This window comes from Trichoplusia ni, chromosome 9, assembly GCF_003590095.1.
Source record: "Trichoplusia ni isolate ovarian cell line Hi5 chromosome 9, tn1, whole genome shotgun sequence".
NCBI classification, from domain to species: Eukaryota; Metazoa; Arthropoda; class Insecta; order Lepidoptera; family Noctuidae; genus Trichoplusia; species Trichoplusia ni.
The window spans coordinates 10,600,300-10,618,801 of record NC_039486.1 but is presented as its reverse complement, the minus strand read 5'-3'; the positions used below and the strand labels follow the sequence as shown (position 1 = coordinate 10,618,801).

Below are 18,502 nucleotides of genomic sequence, written 5' to 3'. Positions count from 1 at the left end.
GCGCTTGAGATGTAGAACAAATTAATTTCAATGTACTCGATAAACATCGTAATAATATTTCTTATTCCGTTAAGAAATACAATAGCATCCGCCATTAATTACCAAGATAATTACTAAATGCCGATACCAGACAATAGGTTGGTTAACATAGTTTCGCGAAGTTGTTTTAGGTATTCTTATTTCTTTCAAAATTTCAACTGTTTAGCTAACACAGTTCATGGCATGTATCTTTCATGCAACGTTTCTGTCTGTCAACCCGTCGATGTCAGTCCAGCCACAGCTGGGAAGACATAGATGGATCGACAGGTAGACAAATAGTAGTGCCTCATAAATAGGTTCCGTTTCCACCTATTGCTTACGGTACCCCAAAAAATAGTGTCTTAAATAAATCCAACACAAAATAAATTATAACATTTCAAAGCTTAGTCTCGAGAATAATATTCCAAAAACAATATAAACAGAATTTGTTATTTACAACTATAAATCTCCCTTCCAAATAACGTTTATTTAGCAGCCAGCGCCGTATTAAGATGGACGTTTCTAGAAAACACTTGGCCTTCTCTCCGTAATGAAAATCATGTTAATAACACCTCCATCAATCTTCGTTACGTTGCTAAAGCCAGTTTTATTATTTGAGCTTAAAAAGGAAACGTCTAGAATATTTCTGATAGTTGAGGAAACATTTGTAAAGAGAATTGGCTTTTGATTTGGAATTGATTGATTGGACGGCAGGAAAAGTATTAGTAAGTGACGAAAATTGTATCCGAACTGAATGGTGTGAGTGTTAACAAAAAACCCACTGCGCACGATGTGTTGCGAGTTTGACTCCCGCTTAGTGCAAGCATTTGAGTGATTAACGAATGACAAATATTAGTTGAGTTATCGGAGTCTAGACCCTTGGCTCAAGGATAAAATTCTTGGGTGCGGTAGTCACCAATCAAAATGTTTGGTTCTGACTTTAAGCTTTTATTCGTTTACAATTCCAAAATATAAATAACACATGATCATCCTTGCTTCAGTTCATATCATATTGAATTTTTTTCCCGGATCGTTTTCCGTAATCTATTTTTGAATTATCTTTCTTTTACTATTTCATGGTATGTAAAACGTATGTGAAAACCGATACAAAAATTTAGGGAATACGTGGGGAGTTCTACATATCAAAACTTTTTGAAATTTAAATTGAGCGCAATCCTAACTCGAGCATGAAATCGGAATGTCAATGTAAAGGAGTTGTTCAGTTTGACATTCGATTTATTTTACAACGTGGTTGTCCGAGATTGTGTCGTATTTTCTGTTTATATTTATTTTAGCACAAGCTGAGCTCTATGTTGTCATCCATGTCTATTTTGTTTCTGTTACTTATAGTTTCAATGAAATTTTAATCCATTCTAAATCCCATTTAATATAACACAATTGGATGAAATTTGATGAGTGCCAATTTTAATTTTCAGTCTGAAAAGATAGTTACTCATCACATCTGCCTTAACAAGCTTGCCCTGCATTTATGTCCATTATTACAAAAAAATACAAGTTAGAAGCCTTTAAATGTCCTACGCTTGAAAAGTCTTCTCTACAATGATAGCTTACTGCAGGTTAGCAATTCTTGTTATCAACAGTAGAATTCGAGTCCCCATGCTTTGTAGTAGTGTCTCGGATTATAAAAGTTTATTAAAGTACAGGATCTTCTCTTTCAATCTTAAAGTCATCAGTTTTCTAATTCTATTCAAAAGCGCTCACTTCACACATGAAATCAATTCTTAAACCTAAACCCACAAACCGAGTACCTACATCAAAACATAAAACGAAACCGCCAAAGGATTCGTTCATCCGATTCGAAGATCAGATGATCCCAGAAAGAAATACCCCAGTTTTTGGCAATGCGGTCAAAGTTCGTGCGTGAATAATAAACGGCCCATGATCAGAATAATAAAGAGTTCCCGATGTATAACTTTATTTTGAAAATCTGATTTTTACTTTTAATAAATATGTAAGGAATCTGATTTTATCTGACGAAACAAAAATGTTATTCGTTTATTCAAGAATATTGTAAAGTACGTAAAATATGAGTTAATATTTATAAAAAAAATAATGTTCTCTGACATATTAATTAATGTAACTTTTTTCCCACTTTTTTTTAAACTTACTTTCTTGTTTATTTATTTGTATGTTTGTTTGTTTCTCGTTCCGGTTGGATTTTTTCAACTCAATTTTAAGGCTCTTCTCGATAAGCTAGCAGGCTGAAATTTTCAGGGTAACTTTAAACCCAATGCCATGCAATTTTTAACGATAAAAACGGCTGGACCGATTTTGATAGAATTTAAATGGATTCATTTAAAAAATCTAATATTTTATTTCTATGTTAGGAATAAAATAGGAATGATTCAAATTTAATCGTATCTTAAAGATAAGATGATATTTATTCTGGTTAAGGGACATGCATCAGCATTTCTTTTCTACATATTGTGTAACATCTTATTGCATCAATGCAGTGGATGGCTCCTTGAATACAAACATACACCTTTTACTAGAATAAAGACCAAAAAAAAAATACGTCCAATTTCAACCTGTTGTTCTACACGAAGACAAATGCTTTTTGCCCGTCTTCGCAAACGCCCGTCTTTCCAAAATTATCGCTACCCAAAAGAACAAAAGCCAAAAAACGAATTCCATTCTTTCAAGAACCAATCGGGAGAATAAACTGCGCCAATACTATTTACTTTAATTGCCGTCCTGATTACAGATCTAAGATTTAAAGGAAATTGGGTATCACCCACTTTATATTCAGACCATGTACGGAGAATCGATTAAGGAAAATGGCGCTACATTTTTTCGGCAATGCGGCACTTTCATGGTTATCGATGACACTTAATAAAAATATAATGTTATACTGTAATTGTTCTACAGCAGGGGAAAAGTTGAGAGAACGAGAAGCATTGACTTATAAGATAATCGTACTGTGAAAATTGCCAGTTAAGATACGATGGAACGATGGAAGGAGGATGTAAGAAAGTTATATAGGTACTTACTTGTTGCAATAAGTGTATGTCAGATTAAAGATCGACCCCTTGAGCGTATAAATCATTAAACCAAACATAATCATCATCGTGGCCTTATCACAACTATGTTGGGGTCGGCTACCAGTTTAACTGGATGCAGCTAAGTACAATACCACTGTGTTTTATAGGGAGTGAGTGGCAATCAACCTCCTCAACCCAGAAAACCTAGTATAGGCAACTTGATACCCCTTAATAGGACTAGTTTTCAGATTTTTTAGCTTCTAATTACCCGTACAATATATCGCCCCTTTCGAAACACGGAAAAACTCGAATGATATAGATGGTCACCCATCCACGGACCGACCATATCAAATAGTGCAGTTATGATTTAGCCTACATCAAATGATCAATATGTTAAAAACTCAAAAGTCTTTTACAGCTTTTGAAACAAGAAACTATCCAACGGAATTAAAACGACAACTTTTATTCGCTCTAATAATAATATTTACGTAAGGAAAATATTGTCCGTTATTCAAATTTTCAAGACAGCAAAGAAAATATAATAACAACCAGTTCTGTTAATAGGTGCAAAAAGTTTTATCACGAAAAAGAACATAATCTCAGCATAAAAATAATCGTCAATCTCTTATTCTAGTCACAATATGTAGCATGGGTAAAAAATATGATTTTCACGACAATTTTCAGAACAGTCTGATAGAAATTATTAAGTAGGTACTAAGAATACAAGTCAACAAAACTTGGCTCCCAATTCAAAACATTGTACTACTTAACGCCAGACAAAGACGCACAGACACATTTGCATGGTAATGTGTAATATGAAACAAGGAATGGGTTTAAGTACTGAACACATTTTGTCATTGTTCTTGAAGCAAGTTGCTTGTTATGTCAGTCTGTTGTATTGTAGATAATGTCGTATTAAAAATCATGGGAAAAGAATTGTGGTGATAGAAAATCTTTGATTTTTTTAGTAGGATATACATGTTTGGTGAATGATAATGTAGCTTAGGAAACAATTGATGCAACAAATATTTGAAAAACATCTAGTTTTGGTACTTCTATCTTGCAACTAATGAACCTCATTAAAAAATAACGATGAATTTGCAAAATTCGTTATAGCGGCAGCAGAAATACATCATCTGAGAAAATGTCAACTGTCTAGCTTCACGATTCATGAGATACAGCATGGTGATGGACGGACGGACAACCGGACTCAGTAAAGGAGTTATTTTTTATCCTTCGGATTCGGAACCCTAAGAATGGTTCTTCATAGTTAACATTGCACAAAGCTTTAAAATTATATATTAATTTCATGTGTTTCACATTTACTTCTTTTTTTTGTGGAGGAAATACTTTTGTCTATAAATAAAACTATTCCAGTAATGCTTTCCTCTACAAATTAATGTTTACTTCCCTTAAAAGCATTTAACAGTACCCGAGCCATTACAACTACGTCACACCTGTTCTCCAACCAGGAACCCTAATTAAACTTACAACAGATATTCAACTTTAACTGCTATGAATTAAAGTAAAAATTGACTTAACGCTTCAGAAGTTTCGTGGGACCCATTAAAACACGGGTTTATTACACTTTGGATGGTTTCAGAAAGTTAATTTGGGATTTTGTGACCTAATTTAAGTTATGTTCTTTTAAATAATTCAGTTTTGTTTTCGTGGATTCCGCGAAAGGGTTGATTTTTGAAGCAACAATATTGTTTTTTGAAGTTCAACATAATATATTTTTAATAGCATATTTTTTGGCTCTTGAATTAAACAACAATAATCGCTGTAAATACGGTATGTATAGTTTTGCATTCAACGTGAAACCGGACCAATATTACAGAAGCTTCGTCACTGGCCTAATTATAAACCTTGATAAGTAAAAATTTACATCTATAAATTATAATTCATGATCTACTGGTTCGATTTTTTTCAGCCAATATGAACGAAACTCTCACTCTCACTCTCAGATTTGTATTTAAACGGTTTTTACTCTTAATCTCAATTTAAACGTACTAAAAACTCTTACGAAGTCCCCTTGAAAGACTTTCGGTATTTAACTTTCAAAGTTTTAAGCTAAGTAACAAATTATCGGTGTACTAATATCTTTTATCAAATTTAATCAAGTCGTATATCTCTTAAATGAGGGTTTAATAGTTTTTGTTGGGAAACACTTGGTTTATGATAATTTCACTCCGATAATTAACTTTCGGGAAATATAAATTCGGTTTCAGCGTTCATTTGTTTGAGCAGCTTATTCAGTGTTATAAGTGCTAGGAACTTTAACGTTATAATTCATTATTTATAATCAAAATCAAAATCAACTTCTATTTCAAAGCAATTCAACCTTTTTTGTGTCAGACTCTTACTGACTAAACTGAACCGCCGGGTGACGTCAGAAGCGTTTTAGTTTTGACACTCGGGGCTGCACAGCATTGCAACATGTGCCAACACCAAGAACCTACCATCTAACATCAAGTACTTAGCATCCAAAACCAAGTACTTACCATTCAACACCAAGTACTTACCATCTAACACCAAGTACTTACCATCCAACACCAAGTACTTACCATCTAACACGAAGTACTTACGTGTGATTATAGATTTTATATCCTCCTCAATGAATAAACTATCTAACAATGAAATATGTAGTGAAATATAGAATGGTACCGCCTCATGTACTATTACTACCTGCTAAATTATACTACACCCTCATTTAATACTGCTACCTGCTCTGCTACTGTAGATGCTTCTACAGTAAAATATTATGTATCTGAAGAAAATATAAAATGAAATATATACCCATAATTTATCGAATTAGAATTAGGTTAAGGAATTGAACTTTGATAATTTAGGGTTCAAATTATTATGCACGTCCCAAAAATTTATTTTACCGGTGCGTTATAAAGTTTGAAAAAAAAACAGATTTTCGGTTATACTTATTTTCGGAGTAACTCTTACAATAGCGGACAAAATAATGTATCAGCTACAAAAAAACAGTTTTTTTTTTATTAAAAAACATAATTATTATGCTTCCTCTTAGGAAAATTATACATGCAACCAATATTTTGTGAAAGTAACCTATTTCACAAAATATGATTTTGTTGGTTAATGAAAGTGAACACATACAAACTTTGTCCGTATAAAGATATGCGTTTATAGCGTGTATTTATTGCATCTCGTTTTTCAAATATAATGGTTTATTCTTCTTTTCCTCCGCCATGTCCACGGAAATTCTTATTTTAGCTCAAAGAGTACACGAAGAAAATCCGCATTTTTAATTTGTCCCCAAGTGTACCAATATAGATCCACTTTAAGATGAGAGCCTATTCTTATCCTTATAGCCTTTTCTTATAACAAATATTAGGACGACAAAAATTGGGTTCGTATACCTTGTGATTGGAAATCGAAGCCTTTTTTATAACGATGTGAAATTTGAAACTCCAATTTGGCGCTCCTTGACTATGGACCGAAATATTATGTTTGGAAATCTCGATGACAATGTCTAGTACGTTTGTTTTGATGATGGATATAGTTTGATTTTGACGACCTCCGAGGTCGAGTGGCGTACGCACCGGTTTCAAGGTGTCGCTAGCTCTGAGGTCCCGGGTTCAATCCCGGGTCGGGTCAATGTAAAAATTCAACTTACTTTGGGTTCAGAACAATGTATGTGATGTTGTCCGCATTTATTTATTATTCATTAATGATAAATTGTTAAATTAAATCATTTTGTCATGTGCAAGGGTAAGGATAGAGACGAGAAATGTATTTAAATCTAAACCTAAACATCATAAAAATAAAATATACGTTAAGAAACACTTTAGCACCGCGCAATTAGGTATTGTGATCCAAAAAAAACTTTTCATTCATCAATTACATCGATAAAATTATCAATTTTATATGTGTAAGAACTAAGACACTTAAATTACCGTTTAAAACGTTTTTTGAAAACAAAATAGATTATTTTTATAAGTTCTCACATTTTAACAATCCATTTTTTGCCATCAGAATACCCTGGCCATCCTGGACAAATTGGACATTGACAGTGAAAAGCCCTCAGAGGAGGAAATCGCAAGACTCTTCGGTTATGAGGAAGCTTACCTCTCGGGAGACGTGGGGATCTGGCAGAGGGTCAAACCTAAAGTCTGGGCTCTCTTCGACGAGCCATCCAGTTCACCTGCTGCTAAGGTAAAGTTAATTTTATTGTATAATGCATAAGGTAGATTATGGAATGAGTAGAGTATCCCCTATAGAAGATATCAAGTCTGTGGCAAAGGTGAGTGAATGTCACTTTTCCGCTTGATAAGGTGAAATGAATGCTAATTATTGCAGCATAAGGTTGGAATTGGAATTCGTTAAATGTAAGTATATCTTTTTGAGAATGTTGGATTTTAAGCAAAATGTACAGCAGACTAAAGGTCAGCTTTACTGTTGATAAAGTAAAATCAATTCTATAGATTACTTTGTAAAGTAGAAAGTAGAATAATAGGCGATAAGGAAACGTAATTCTCAGGCGTCTTGAAAACTAGCCGGTAAAAATTGTGTGGAAGCTGGTGAAGCATTTCTAAGGTAATTAAAATTTTAAGATCCACGCAATAAAGTAGAAAATTGAGTGTAGTGAAGCTTGTAGAAAAAGTAGTGAAATGCAGAGACTCTCAGAATCAGCTTAGAATAGTATTATTTTAGATTAGCATAGCACAATGGTAAAATATAATTAAACTGAACTACATAATGTAAGTCAAATAAGTAGGTCATTAAGTTTTCTCTTAGAGACATTATACTTTCTCATTAATTTTAGGACCAAAAACTTTGCTGAATAAATTTATCGTTGCACTAAATATTATAATACGCTAATTTTAATTTATATCTACGAATATTTTTCAGTTCTCCTCCACATCAATTATATTTTTAAACCGCGCAACTAGACATTCGGATCGCTCGATATTATTCAGTGCAGAACTTTTCTAAAGCGACAGTTTTAAACCTGTCGGAAATAAAATCTTTTTTTAAATGAAAATACAATACTTTTGCAGATATCATCACAAAATCTTTGCAGGTATCATGGTTTCGAAACGTCGGGAACTAAAATCTTAAATTAAAACGCGATAAAATCCGTAAAAGTAGTTTCATTTCAATGTCTAACATAAACCTAAGAAATCACTACAATATTCTTAACCTAAACCTTTACCGTTTTCAAAAGCAACTCCTGTCTAAAATCAGAATCGCATGAATACAAACTCATAGTTTTTATCTAAAACATATTTACTCCAAATGAGCAAAATTCGAATCAGGTTTGCTCATTCCAGAAGAAAATGAGCGTAATTAAAAGAAAACATTGTTAGAAAACAGAGTTCCTGTATAAAAATGTTATTAGCAATTAAATAGCAGCATTTAAAAAGCACTTCTAACAACTACAACTTGCAAGTTTTACACTAACATCAATTTTTTATAATCACTCGTTTCCTTTTTTTTTAGTAATTTTATTGTACCTGAATATCTTTTTTAGACGTTTTTGGTATGTATATTTAATTATTAATACATCCATATAGGTAGATCCCAACGAGGAGGAGCTCCTGGCTAAGCTATAAGTGAAACAATCACAGGTTAAGCTATGCTTGACGCGGTTGGTCCGTAGATGGGTGACCATCTTGTCATAACGAGTTCCTCCGTGTTTCGGAAGGCACGTTAAATTGTGGGCCCCGGCTGTTATTCTTACATCTTTGACAGTCGTTACAGGTAGTCAGAAGCTTGAAAAGTCTGACAACCACTCTAACCAAGGGGTATCGTGTTGCCCAGGTAACTGGGTTGAGGAGGTCAGATAGGCAGTCGCTCCTTGTAAAACACTTGTACTTAGCTGAAACTGGTTAGACTGGTAGCCGACCCCAACATAGTTGGGAAAAGGCTAGGCCAATGATAGGTAGATCCCAACCATGGAAATTTAATAAAACAAAAAACTAACAAAATAAGTTTAATAAAGCCAACCTTCAAATTAACATTCTACTTTCTAGTTAGCATTCTGAAGAGGAACTAGGATTACATTCAAAGACTCCTTAAAACTTTTTCATTGGGTTTAGAAATACGAAACTAAATCTAGGATTGAATATTAAGTATCTAGTTAGGAGCTGCTGACTGCGGACTAATTTAAGGGAAGGGTTGATTACGAATCTCAATTACTTGTAACTACATCAATCAATTTGACACTTTGGTGAAACTAAAATGGTACTCAAGGGACAGAATAATCATTGTGTTGAAACTATCTAACTATTATCCGTTGTCGACAAACATAGTGTAAGACGTACTAAGCACGGTGGAGTAATGCTCTTTGCAAAATGGCTGGCAAGAGCTGGATGCGAGCAGTCAAATATAAACATCGATAGCCTGCAATTGGGGAGACCTATGTCCAGCAGTGGACGAATATGGGCCGATGATGATAAAACTATCACTTGAATAGGTAAAGTGGAGCAGCTAAGGTGTATGATGCTACGGGCTTTATAGTTTGACTAGCGACCCACCTCGGCTTCGCACGGGAGCAGTGCTATACGCCACAGAATTTCTTTAACGTTCTTTATTTTGATAAGGATTCATACAATCGTCGCTGCATCGTATTGAAAAATCTTTGGAATAAACGTTTGAAATTTGAAAATTTGAATACTTGTCGTATTTGTTTTGATTTTGATAAGGATTACCATCTCAACTAAAACAGCTTCGCAAAGAAGTTTTGTTTTGGAATAAAATTATTAGCCAAAAAATGGTTATGGTGAGTCAACCTTAAAAGATAGACATATTCTGTCTAGACTTTTTTGTAAATCTTTTTATGGTGTACAATATTGTAGAACATTATTTTGATGTAGCCCTTGCGGTTAAGCCAGTGTTTGCGATGAAAGCGCAAAAAAATAGTGAATACATTTGAAATCGCTAAAATTGACTATGTTTCTGTAATATTCCTGTTCCTATAATTTCATACAATATTTACGTCGTACACTAAGAAGTTCCCCAAAACTATGTTCAAAATTAAATCTATAATTGAAGGGAGACATTCCATCTAAAGTTATGACACGATCAGAATCGGAAATTTAAATTACTTTAGCGTTTTTGAAAGTTAATCGGGTGCAAAAATGTCAAGTACCATTCGTTTGAATAAGTTAAGGGCTTTTGGAACTTTGTCAGTCTAAGTTTGGGACTTTTTAATTGGCAACCAAGCGATCAGATTATTTTGTTGTTTTCCTGAATACTTTCGAAGGGTAAACGATTTGCAGACTTTTGTTTTGGAATCACAGAAGAGATTGGTTAAAGATTGATGATTTGAGGAATCTTTTGTAAATTATTCGGGTCAAGTGTGACTGATTTTTTGAGTGTTTACCCAGTTTGTATAAGCAGAGCTTATTACTAAGACTCCGCTGTCTGACCATTTTTGAACTCGCTCTGCCTCGAGAACCGAGATAGCCAAATATTTTAAATGTTTCACCGACAAATTTCTACGGCGGATATAGCAAAAAAATAATCAAATTTTGGGTTAAGCGTTGGTTGATCGACGTGTATAAACTCCTTTTTGTTTTTTCTTAAAGCTAAAATAATATGACATTGTTTTTATGTCAATGATACCTAATAAAGACATATTATCACGTGAGATTATAAGACATTGTCGTCAAGTTTAGTTTTTCTTTTTTTATCTGTTAACTAAAACATATTATGCATCTATTTCATCTTAAAAACTATCACTACTAAAATCTCTGAACTTTGCCGAACTTAGTACCAAAAACAAAACAAGAGCTCTAATCCGAAAAACTCCTATTCGACACTTAGAAATGTTTTCATTTCATCGCTGCATTTCCTGACACGGTATTTTTAGAGCTCAACGCTTTAGCAGTAATGTACTCGGTTTTCAATAGACTTCCCTGAGATTTGAATTACATGCCGTTAGAGTAATGCAAGGCGTCGAAATTGGTGTTACGTTTCGTATTGAATTGGCACTGAATTTGAGTTCTAAGAAGCTCTCAAGTTATTTATATTATGTTACACCTGAATTTTTTGCAATGTGAGGGTCTTTCATGTTGGTGTATTTATGAAAGATTAATGAGCAGATATGTTATTGAAACTCTTATTGACATATTATATGAGTAAGGAAAATGAACAATACATTCAACTACCTTCACTTTGGCACCTTTTTCAACTATATTTTGAATGAAAGTAAAGTTTAAATAAACAGAAATAATACTAATGATAATCTATATCTATACTAATATATAAAGCTGAAGAGTTTGTTTGTTTGATTGTTTGTTTGAACGCGCTAATCTCAGAAACTACTGGTTCAAATTGAACAAATCTTATTGTGTTCAATAGATCATTTATCGAGAAAGGTTTTAGGCTATAAATCATCACGCTGCGACTAATAGGAGCGAAGATACAATGGAAAAAACAGGGTAAATGTAAATCATAACTTATATCTTCTAACCACGCGGACGAAGTCGCGGGCAACTGCTAGTTTAAGATAAAACTTATTATTGAGTGCTATCTTTAAAAAAAATCCTTAACGGTAATTTAAATTAGGTATATCAAGCAATGTAGAGTGCAAATAAAGTATTCAGTATTGCATTTATGGTAAGTGACAATTTTTTTTTTCAAGACATATTTTCTTTGGTAAAACGGATATTATGTCATACCAACAAAATCTAACAAACCAAGTCTTGTTCAACAAACTCGTAATAACAGTCGTATCAAAGTAATGTCAAATGTCAATTTGTCTCTCTTAATTGTGACAGAGACAGAGAGACATCTAGCGGGAAAAACAGACGTAAGGAATACATCAGTAATTGACATTATTGTGGACTTCTTGTAAATGAATAACTGAAATCCTTGAAATATCAAAAGCCTATTATTTCCATCTTCAGTAGGATAAATAGAAGCCTATTATAAGCCTCTTTTATTAAAATGATCGGAATTATTTCAATAAAATCTTATTTTAAAGGGAACAAAGATGGAGAAAATTATACAAAGGCATCATTAATTTCTAATTAATTTGTTTGCTGATTACTTATTGATTAGCTGTCGTTAAATATTGTTAAAGGTATTTAAGGGAAGATAACAAATACCACAGGATTTCGACTTTGAGTAACATTTAATAATATATTTGAAGCGACCGTGAACTGTGATAATAGTCGAAATATTTTTCGATAAATACTATTTATTCTTTGTCGCTTAATTTTACGATATAGCCAAACAGATCTTTCAATATTTTTTAAAAAAGAATAATATTTTTTTCATAATTCTAAAGTAGCTCTTTAGTATATTTTTATTTTATACAATTAACTTTTTAATTTTACGCCAAAAATGTTTTTTGCTTAGACAAAAAAGTGTTCACGATTCTAAAGAACATTTAAATACTTAGTATAATTTTCAAATAAGTTTTTTTTTAATGTAACCAACACTTAAAATAAAACAAAAGAGTACCAAGTCTTCGTTCAAAAATCTACGAACGGTGTGGCAACAGTTGTAACCCATCTGTGCTTCGCGAAACCCAAACGTGACAGTAATATACATTTTAATACGCTTTTAAAACGTCTGAAATCGTATGGTCATTAAATATATACATCTGCTTAAACTTACTGTAGAACGAGGGTCTATAGAATCGCCTTAGTTTAAGGTCCGAATAGGAAACTACTAATGTTTGGAATGACATTCCTTTTCGACAAGGGACGCGAATTTTCCTTATTAGAAGAAAAAAGGTTTTTTAGGAATTTCATTCTTGTGTTTCACAAATATTTAAGTTTCATGCATGTAGATACCTAAATTCAAGACAGGCAAGCACACAAACGTTTGTCCTAAGCGGGGATCGAACCCGCAGCACACTCAACTACTCGGCTATCCCTGCAGTAGTTTATGACACGAAAATTTATATTCAAAAGTGACGTGATTTTGACGTTCAGATATTAGTGTTGTTAAATGCATTTGGGCAATACGATCACTGTCATACATAAAATGTTGTTTTTGCTTTCAAATACAATGAAAAGTGTATGTGGTCCAACAAGAATTGAATAACTACATTTACACATCTATTTCCATACTAATCAAAAACTCATGGTTATAGCTTATAGTTTTCAGGATTAAATTACAAGCTTTTCGGCAAACTATAACAATATAATATTATATGAAGCTATACGCCATGTTTGTTGTTATTCGTAAACCCTATCGAAGTTTGAGAGTTAATAGTGTTCTCACTAATCCCATATTTGTGATTGTAATTATTGGAAAGTTTTGATATGGTAATAGTGTATAACAATAATATTAATCCCACTCTATACACATTTAACTGCTGGGTATGGGCTTTTTCCCATGTAAGAAAGGTTTTGAACATTGATCTCTACATTTACTGCGATTTCAGATATTTGGTTCCAGGTTTCCTCACGATTCCTCCTTTACCGTCTATACTAATGTCTGAGAATAATTACGTATTTTTATTTACATATAACTTAAAAAAAAAACTCGACTCTTTCAGTCTACCCATATTGTCATAAATCTGCTTTCAAAAATAGTACTGCTAAATGAAAAACAACTAAATATTTCTTCGGACCGACTAAAAGTATCTATTAAATAAACCAAATACATTTAGCCGAGTGAACCCATTCAAATTATGTTTAAATAAACAAAATGTAAACATCCCACAAAGTCAAAAAGTCTTATTGCACATGAAAAAAAAGCTTAAACCACCACGCTTGCTGTCCAAGATGGTAATTAAAGAAGTACCTACTCTCATCTAACAGCGCCATCTATATTCAATCTCACAAAACAAAACACATTCTGTAGCAAGGTGTACATATAAACACGCATTTTGAGCACTGCCTTAAGCTACAATAACACACAAACACTGCATGAACAAATAGTCGTATTAATAGATTTCTAACATTAATTATTACTTGTTACATGCTGCTACGGATAGAGGGAAAGGAGTTATAAGGTGCTTCTGTTTTATTATTAATTTAGCTTTTCAACACGAGAAGGCTTAGTTTCCTTAAATTTATTTAGAAAAAAAAACTCTCTTAGGGATTTAATGCTTGCGGGGGTTTTACAAATATTCAAGTCACATGTACAAGGATAGCCAGACTCGGAACAAGCATTCGTGGATCACACAAAACGCCACATGCACAAAGACACCCACATAAATGTTTGTCCTACGCAGGGGTCGAAGTCGTGACACGTCGCGCACTGTGTGTTTGGAGTGATATGTCAGACGGCTATCCGTCTAGTTTTGCTATATAAATATTAAATATGGTTAAATAGTGGTTTCTTAGGTTTACGCGAATGTTAGACATTGAAATGAAACGACTTTTACGGATTTTATCGCGGTTTAATTTTTGGTTTTAGTTCCCGACGTTTCGACACCTTTGCAGGTATCATGGTCACGGGCAGACTGAGATGGTGTTCGTCTTGACAGAAGATGTTGCTCGTTCTACCTTCATATTTTTAATTAATTATTTATGGTCCGACCTACGCAGTATGAGCTCACTGTGTCGTGATGTCTTGCAGCGCTGCTCTTGGGTTTAGCCTTGAGTTTTTGTATTATTGGGTCCCAAGTAGGTGATATCTTCCAGCCATCTTTTCTATTGAAATTAGGGTGTTTTTTAATCTCAATAGCCTCGCGAAACATCCTTGGTAGGAATTTGGATTCTTTAGCGAGGATCTGTGGTTGATCAAATCTAATATAATGGCTGGAGCCTTCAGCATGTTCGGCGACTGCAGACTTCGTTGAGCGGCGGTGTTTGACGTCAGCTATGTGTTCTTTTACGCGGGTCCCTATGCTTCGTTTAGTTTGACCGATGTAAGAGAGGCCGCAGTCACAATCTAGTTTGTATACTCCTGCATCTTGTAGAGGTATGTGACACTTGACAGATGGTAGGGACTGGCTAATCTTCTTGGGCGGCTTGAAGTATGTTTTAATTGAAGCTCGCTTCAGGATGTAACCAATCTTGTCAGTGACTCCTCGGACGTATGGTAGTACAGCAGGCAAACGATCAACTGTGGCTGGCTTCACTCGGTTTCTGTGACGGGGCCGTGGAACTTGGAGCTTGTTGTCTCGCAGTACTTGCTTGACGTGTTGAAGCTCAGCGGCAAGGTGTCTGTCATCACAGAGTCCGTGTGCTCTCTGAAACAAAGATTTTCCCACGGTAGCTAACTGTTTAGGGTGGTGGTGAGATTCACCGTTTAAGTACCTATCTGTATGGGTCTTTTTGCGATACACGGTGTGACTTATGGTCTGATCAGGATTCCGTTTAACTAATATGTCTAGGAAGGCAAGAGATTTGTTATCCTCCAACTCCATAGTGAATTGAATTTTGTTATTTATGGAGTTGAGATGTTTTAAAAATGCATTTACTTGGTTAGATGGTAAAATTGTGAAAGTGTCATCTACGTACCGTTTATAAAACCTGGGAGTGAAAGGAGCTGTTTTTAAGGCTGTCTCCTCGAAGTCTTCCATGAATATATCGGCGACTACAGGGGATACAGGCGAGCCCATCGCTACACCATCTACTTGTACATAGAAAAGTGGTTGTAAATATGGTTAATTTCTTAACAAAGTATTTTCCCAAATGAAACGCGAAAATCAAAAAAAGAAAATTTTCGTATTACCTGATCTGAGAATAAGCGTCAAAGCGTAAAAAACTATTTTTTTTTTAAATTCAAACTTCGTTTTATCATAATAATTACATGAAGATTACAAGCAAAAAAATCTTAACAAAATTATACTCTTTGACGTGTAAATTTTATCAAATTAAGATGTCATTCTTTTCATAGACCTTCATAAACCATATACATTTAAGTGCAATATTTTTTCAGAATTTCAAAAAAAAAATACAAAGTTACTGAAAGACTTAATAAACCCAGTACCACATTCACGTAACCCACTTTCACCCACTGCACCACCAGCTCTCTCAGTAATTGAAACTTACTGCGACTGACACATACACTCGACTGTCCAGAAATAGGATAGCAATTAGTTACGACCAGGGTCCAAGGTTCACTTCCCACTAATTACAAATACGAATGGGCTCTCTCTAAGACATTTTAACAGATCGTGACTTGTCTGAATGTAGGAGAAAAATGGTGAGGATGGTTGCTATGGTAACGGAAGTGTTTGCGATGTTGTATTGTTAAAATGTTTGTGGGAACTTTTAAATACAGAAAAAAATATCGATCGAGACCCAGATAAAATAATTACCTACGTTTAATACGAGGCTAATGATTGTATAATCACGAATAGGTCGCCCCCTTTGTGTCAAATATGGCTCAGCGGTTCTTAAAAAACAGTTTATATTAATTAATAAGGAGTCTCAATTTAAACATCTTAAAATCCTTTTGTTAAAGGTCAATGGCACTTAACATTCCACAAATTAAGCATTAAAAACATTGTTGAGATATTTAATTATTTCACGGCAAATTTGACTTCTACTCCGCTCGAAATGTTTATTCATTACATTGAAAATTAGTCTCTATAACAGTCTACTTAGAATTTAAAATAAATTAATTGTTCTATTACATGTTTTAGCATTTATAAGGCCATTTATTATTTAATTAAACAAGCTCCTTCGAAATTTGAAACTATTTTTAAGTTTCATTTTCCACAGAGTATTTTCTTGTTAGTGTGACTAGGAATTTTTTTAAATAATATTTTTTTTCAAATAAAAAAATATATATAAAATCCCTAAAAAAATGTTACTAATGGAGTAAAAATTAACGCTAATCGTTAAGATTTACTTTTGAAGCAACCAGAAATATCTGATATTAAAAACGTTCAAATAAACTTCTTAAGGTAAGGTTTGAAATCGAAATTTTCTAATTTTTAAACAATCCTTACACCTTTACACGTTTAATCACAAAAATTGAACAATGTCTATAATTAAATCCAAATAAAAGATTAGCCAAGTCCCGACACGGTATTGCAGAGAAACCTACAAACTTCCACATACGACCTGCATACAGGAAACTTGATAAAAAGAAAATCTTCTTACAAATACAGTCGCAAACTGCGAGTCCGCGATTAATCTTGTTCCGAGCTAAAACACACGAACGTAATTTGTTCCAGAAAAAAAAAGGCAAATGATATCTATAAAACTTACTTATGCGGTTGATGTGTACCTCGTACGAGATATTTGCTAAACTAATTTGGTCCAAATAAGGAATAGGTAGGGCAGTAGACTGGGTGAGGAAGGCCGTTGCGAATGTTATGGGAGAATTTGTGGGGACCTGACTAATATGGGGGATTGGAGTTCAATGTGGTGTTGTAAGTGTGTTATAATTTAATATGATATATTTGTGGAAGAATAAGCTGTAATGAATTAAAAGAATAGAAAAAATAAATTATATACGTAGGTATATTGCGATGACCAGCTGATTTGATTTCATCTTGTACCTATTCTTGTTAGCCTTTCCCCAACTATGTCGGGGTCAACTCAGTCTAATCGGGTGCAGTTAAGTACCAGTGTTTTACGAGAAGGAGTGTCTGTCAGACCTGACTTAGTAACCTGAAAAAGACTGGCTGTCATTCTTTCCAGCTTTAAAATACCCGTAACGACTGTCAAAGATATTTAAATAACAGCCGGGACCCACAAATGACAAACTTGAGTTATCTACTTTTGTTGTCATGTTAATGTAACAATCACTGTAAGAAATCCCTTATATCTACCTATTCTAGTTAAATAAAGCTAAATCCTGCTCATGCAAAATATTGGACTAAATAAACTATGCAAAAGTCCTACTCGAAGTGGTGGCATTAGATCCTCAGAGAATCTTTCCGTAACAAATGAAGGACCCTACAAGTACACAGTGATGAGGTAAACAAATATCTCCGTTCATACATTCTGGAGGTAATTCTATATCTGCACGGATGCTCAATTAATCAACTTGTTCATTTGGAAAAACAAGGGCACGTAAAATGACGCTTTTCTTCGTCTCTTGAGGAATCAGCTACATTGTAATAATATGTCAACTTTGAACTGTCTTGTATGAAGTGGCATAAATTTTGGTCTGAATTCAAACTTCGAAAAGCTACTTTGCTATAGTGATAACAGACTAATTTCGGAAAGAACAAGCTTCGAAACATAAACGGACTGTTCATCATGATCGGAATGGGTTGGATTGCAAGTGGAACTCGACCCATTAAATGGTTCGACTAGCGCTGCCCAGTCACCGGTCGAGTACGAATCAGACTTGTGACAGTGAGGGTTCCGCACAGATAGGCTTAAAAAAGAACCAATTGCTGGACAGATTAAGTGGCCTTAGTATTACGGTTTCATTTCTACCCTTTTAGTACTCAACTTTAACGAACACTCAAATCAAAAACCTTTCTTAATAATTATCGCATAATATTATTATTATCAGCCCACATTGTTCCACAGGTACGCAAAATTTTCCGTCTTCATTAATAATTTTGAAAAATTAATAATATCTTTCACAAAAAGCGCCATTTTAACCCCATCTTAGCCGTAATATATCAG

General features: G+C 33.9%; 1 protein-coding gene across 1 annotated transcript in view; it reads left to right on the top strand.

The window, feature by feature from the left end:
- Positions 1-18,502, top strand: part of LOC113497146 (potassium voltage-gated channel protein Shaw-like) — a 201,049-nt gene that overhangs the window by 99,452 nt on the left and 83,095 nt on the right. Inside the window, exon 4 of the mRNA XM_026876543.1 lies at positions 7,026-7,205. Coding sequence (XP_026732344.1) covers positions 7,026-7,205 — 180 coding nt within the window. The remainder of the gene's footprint in view (positions 1-7,025; positions 7,206-18,502) is intronic.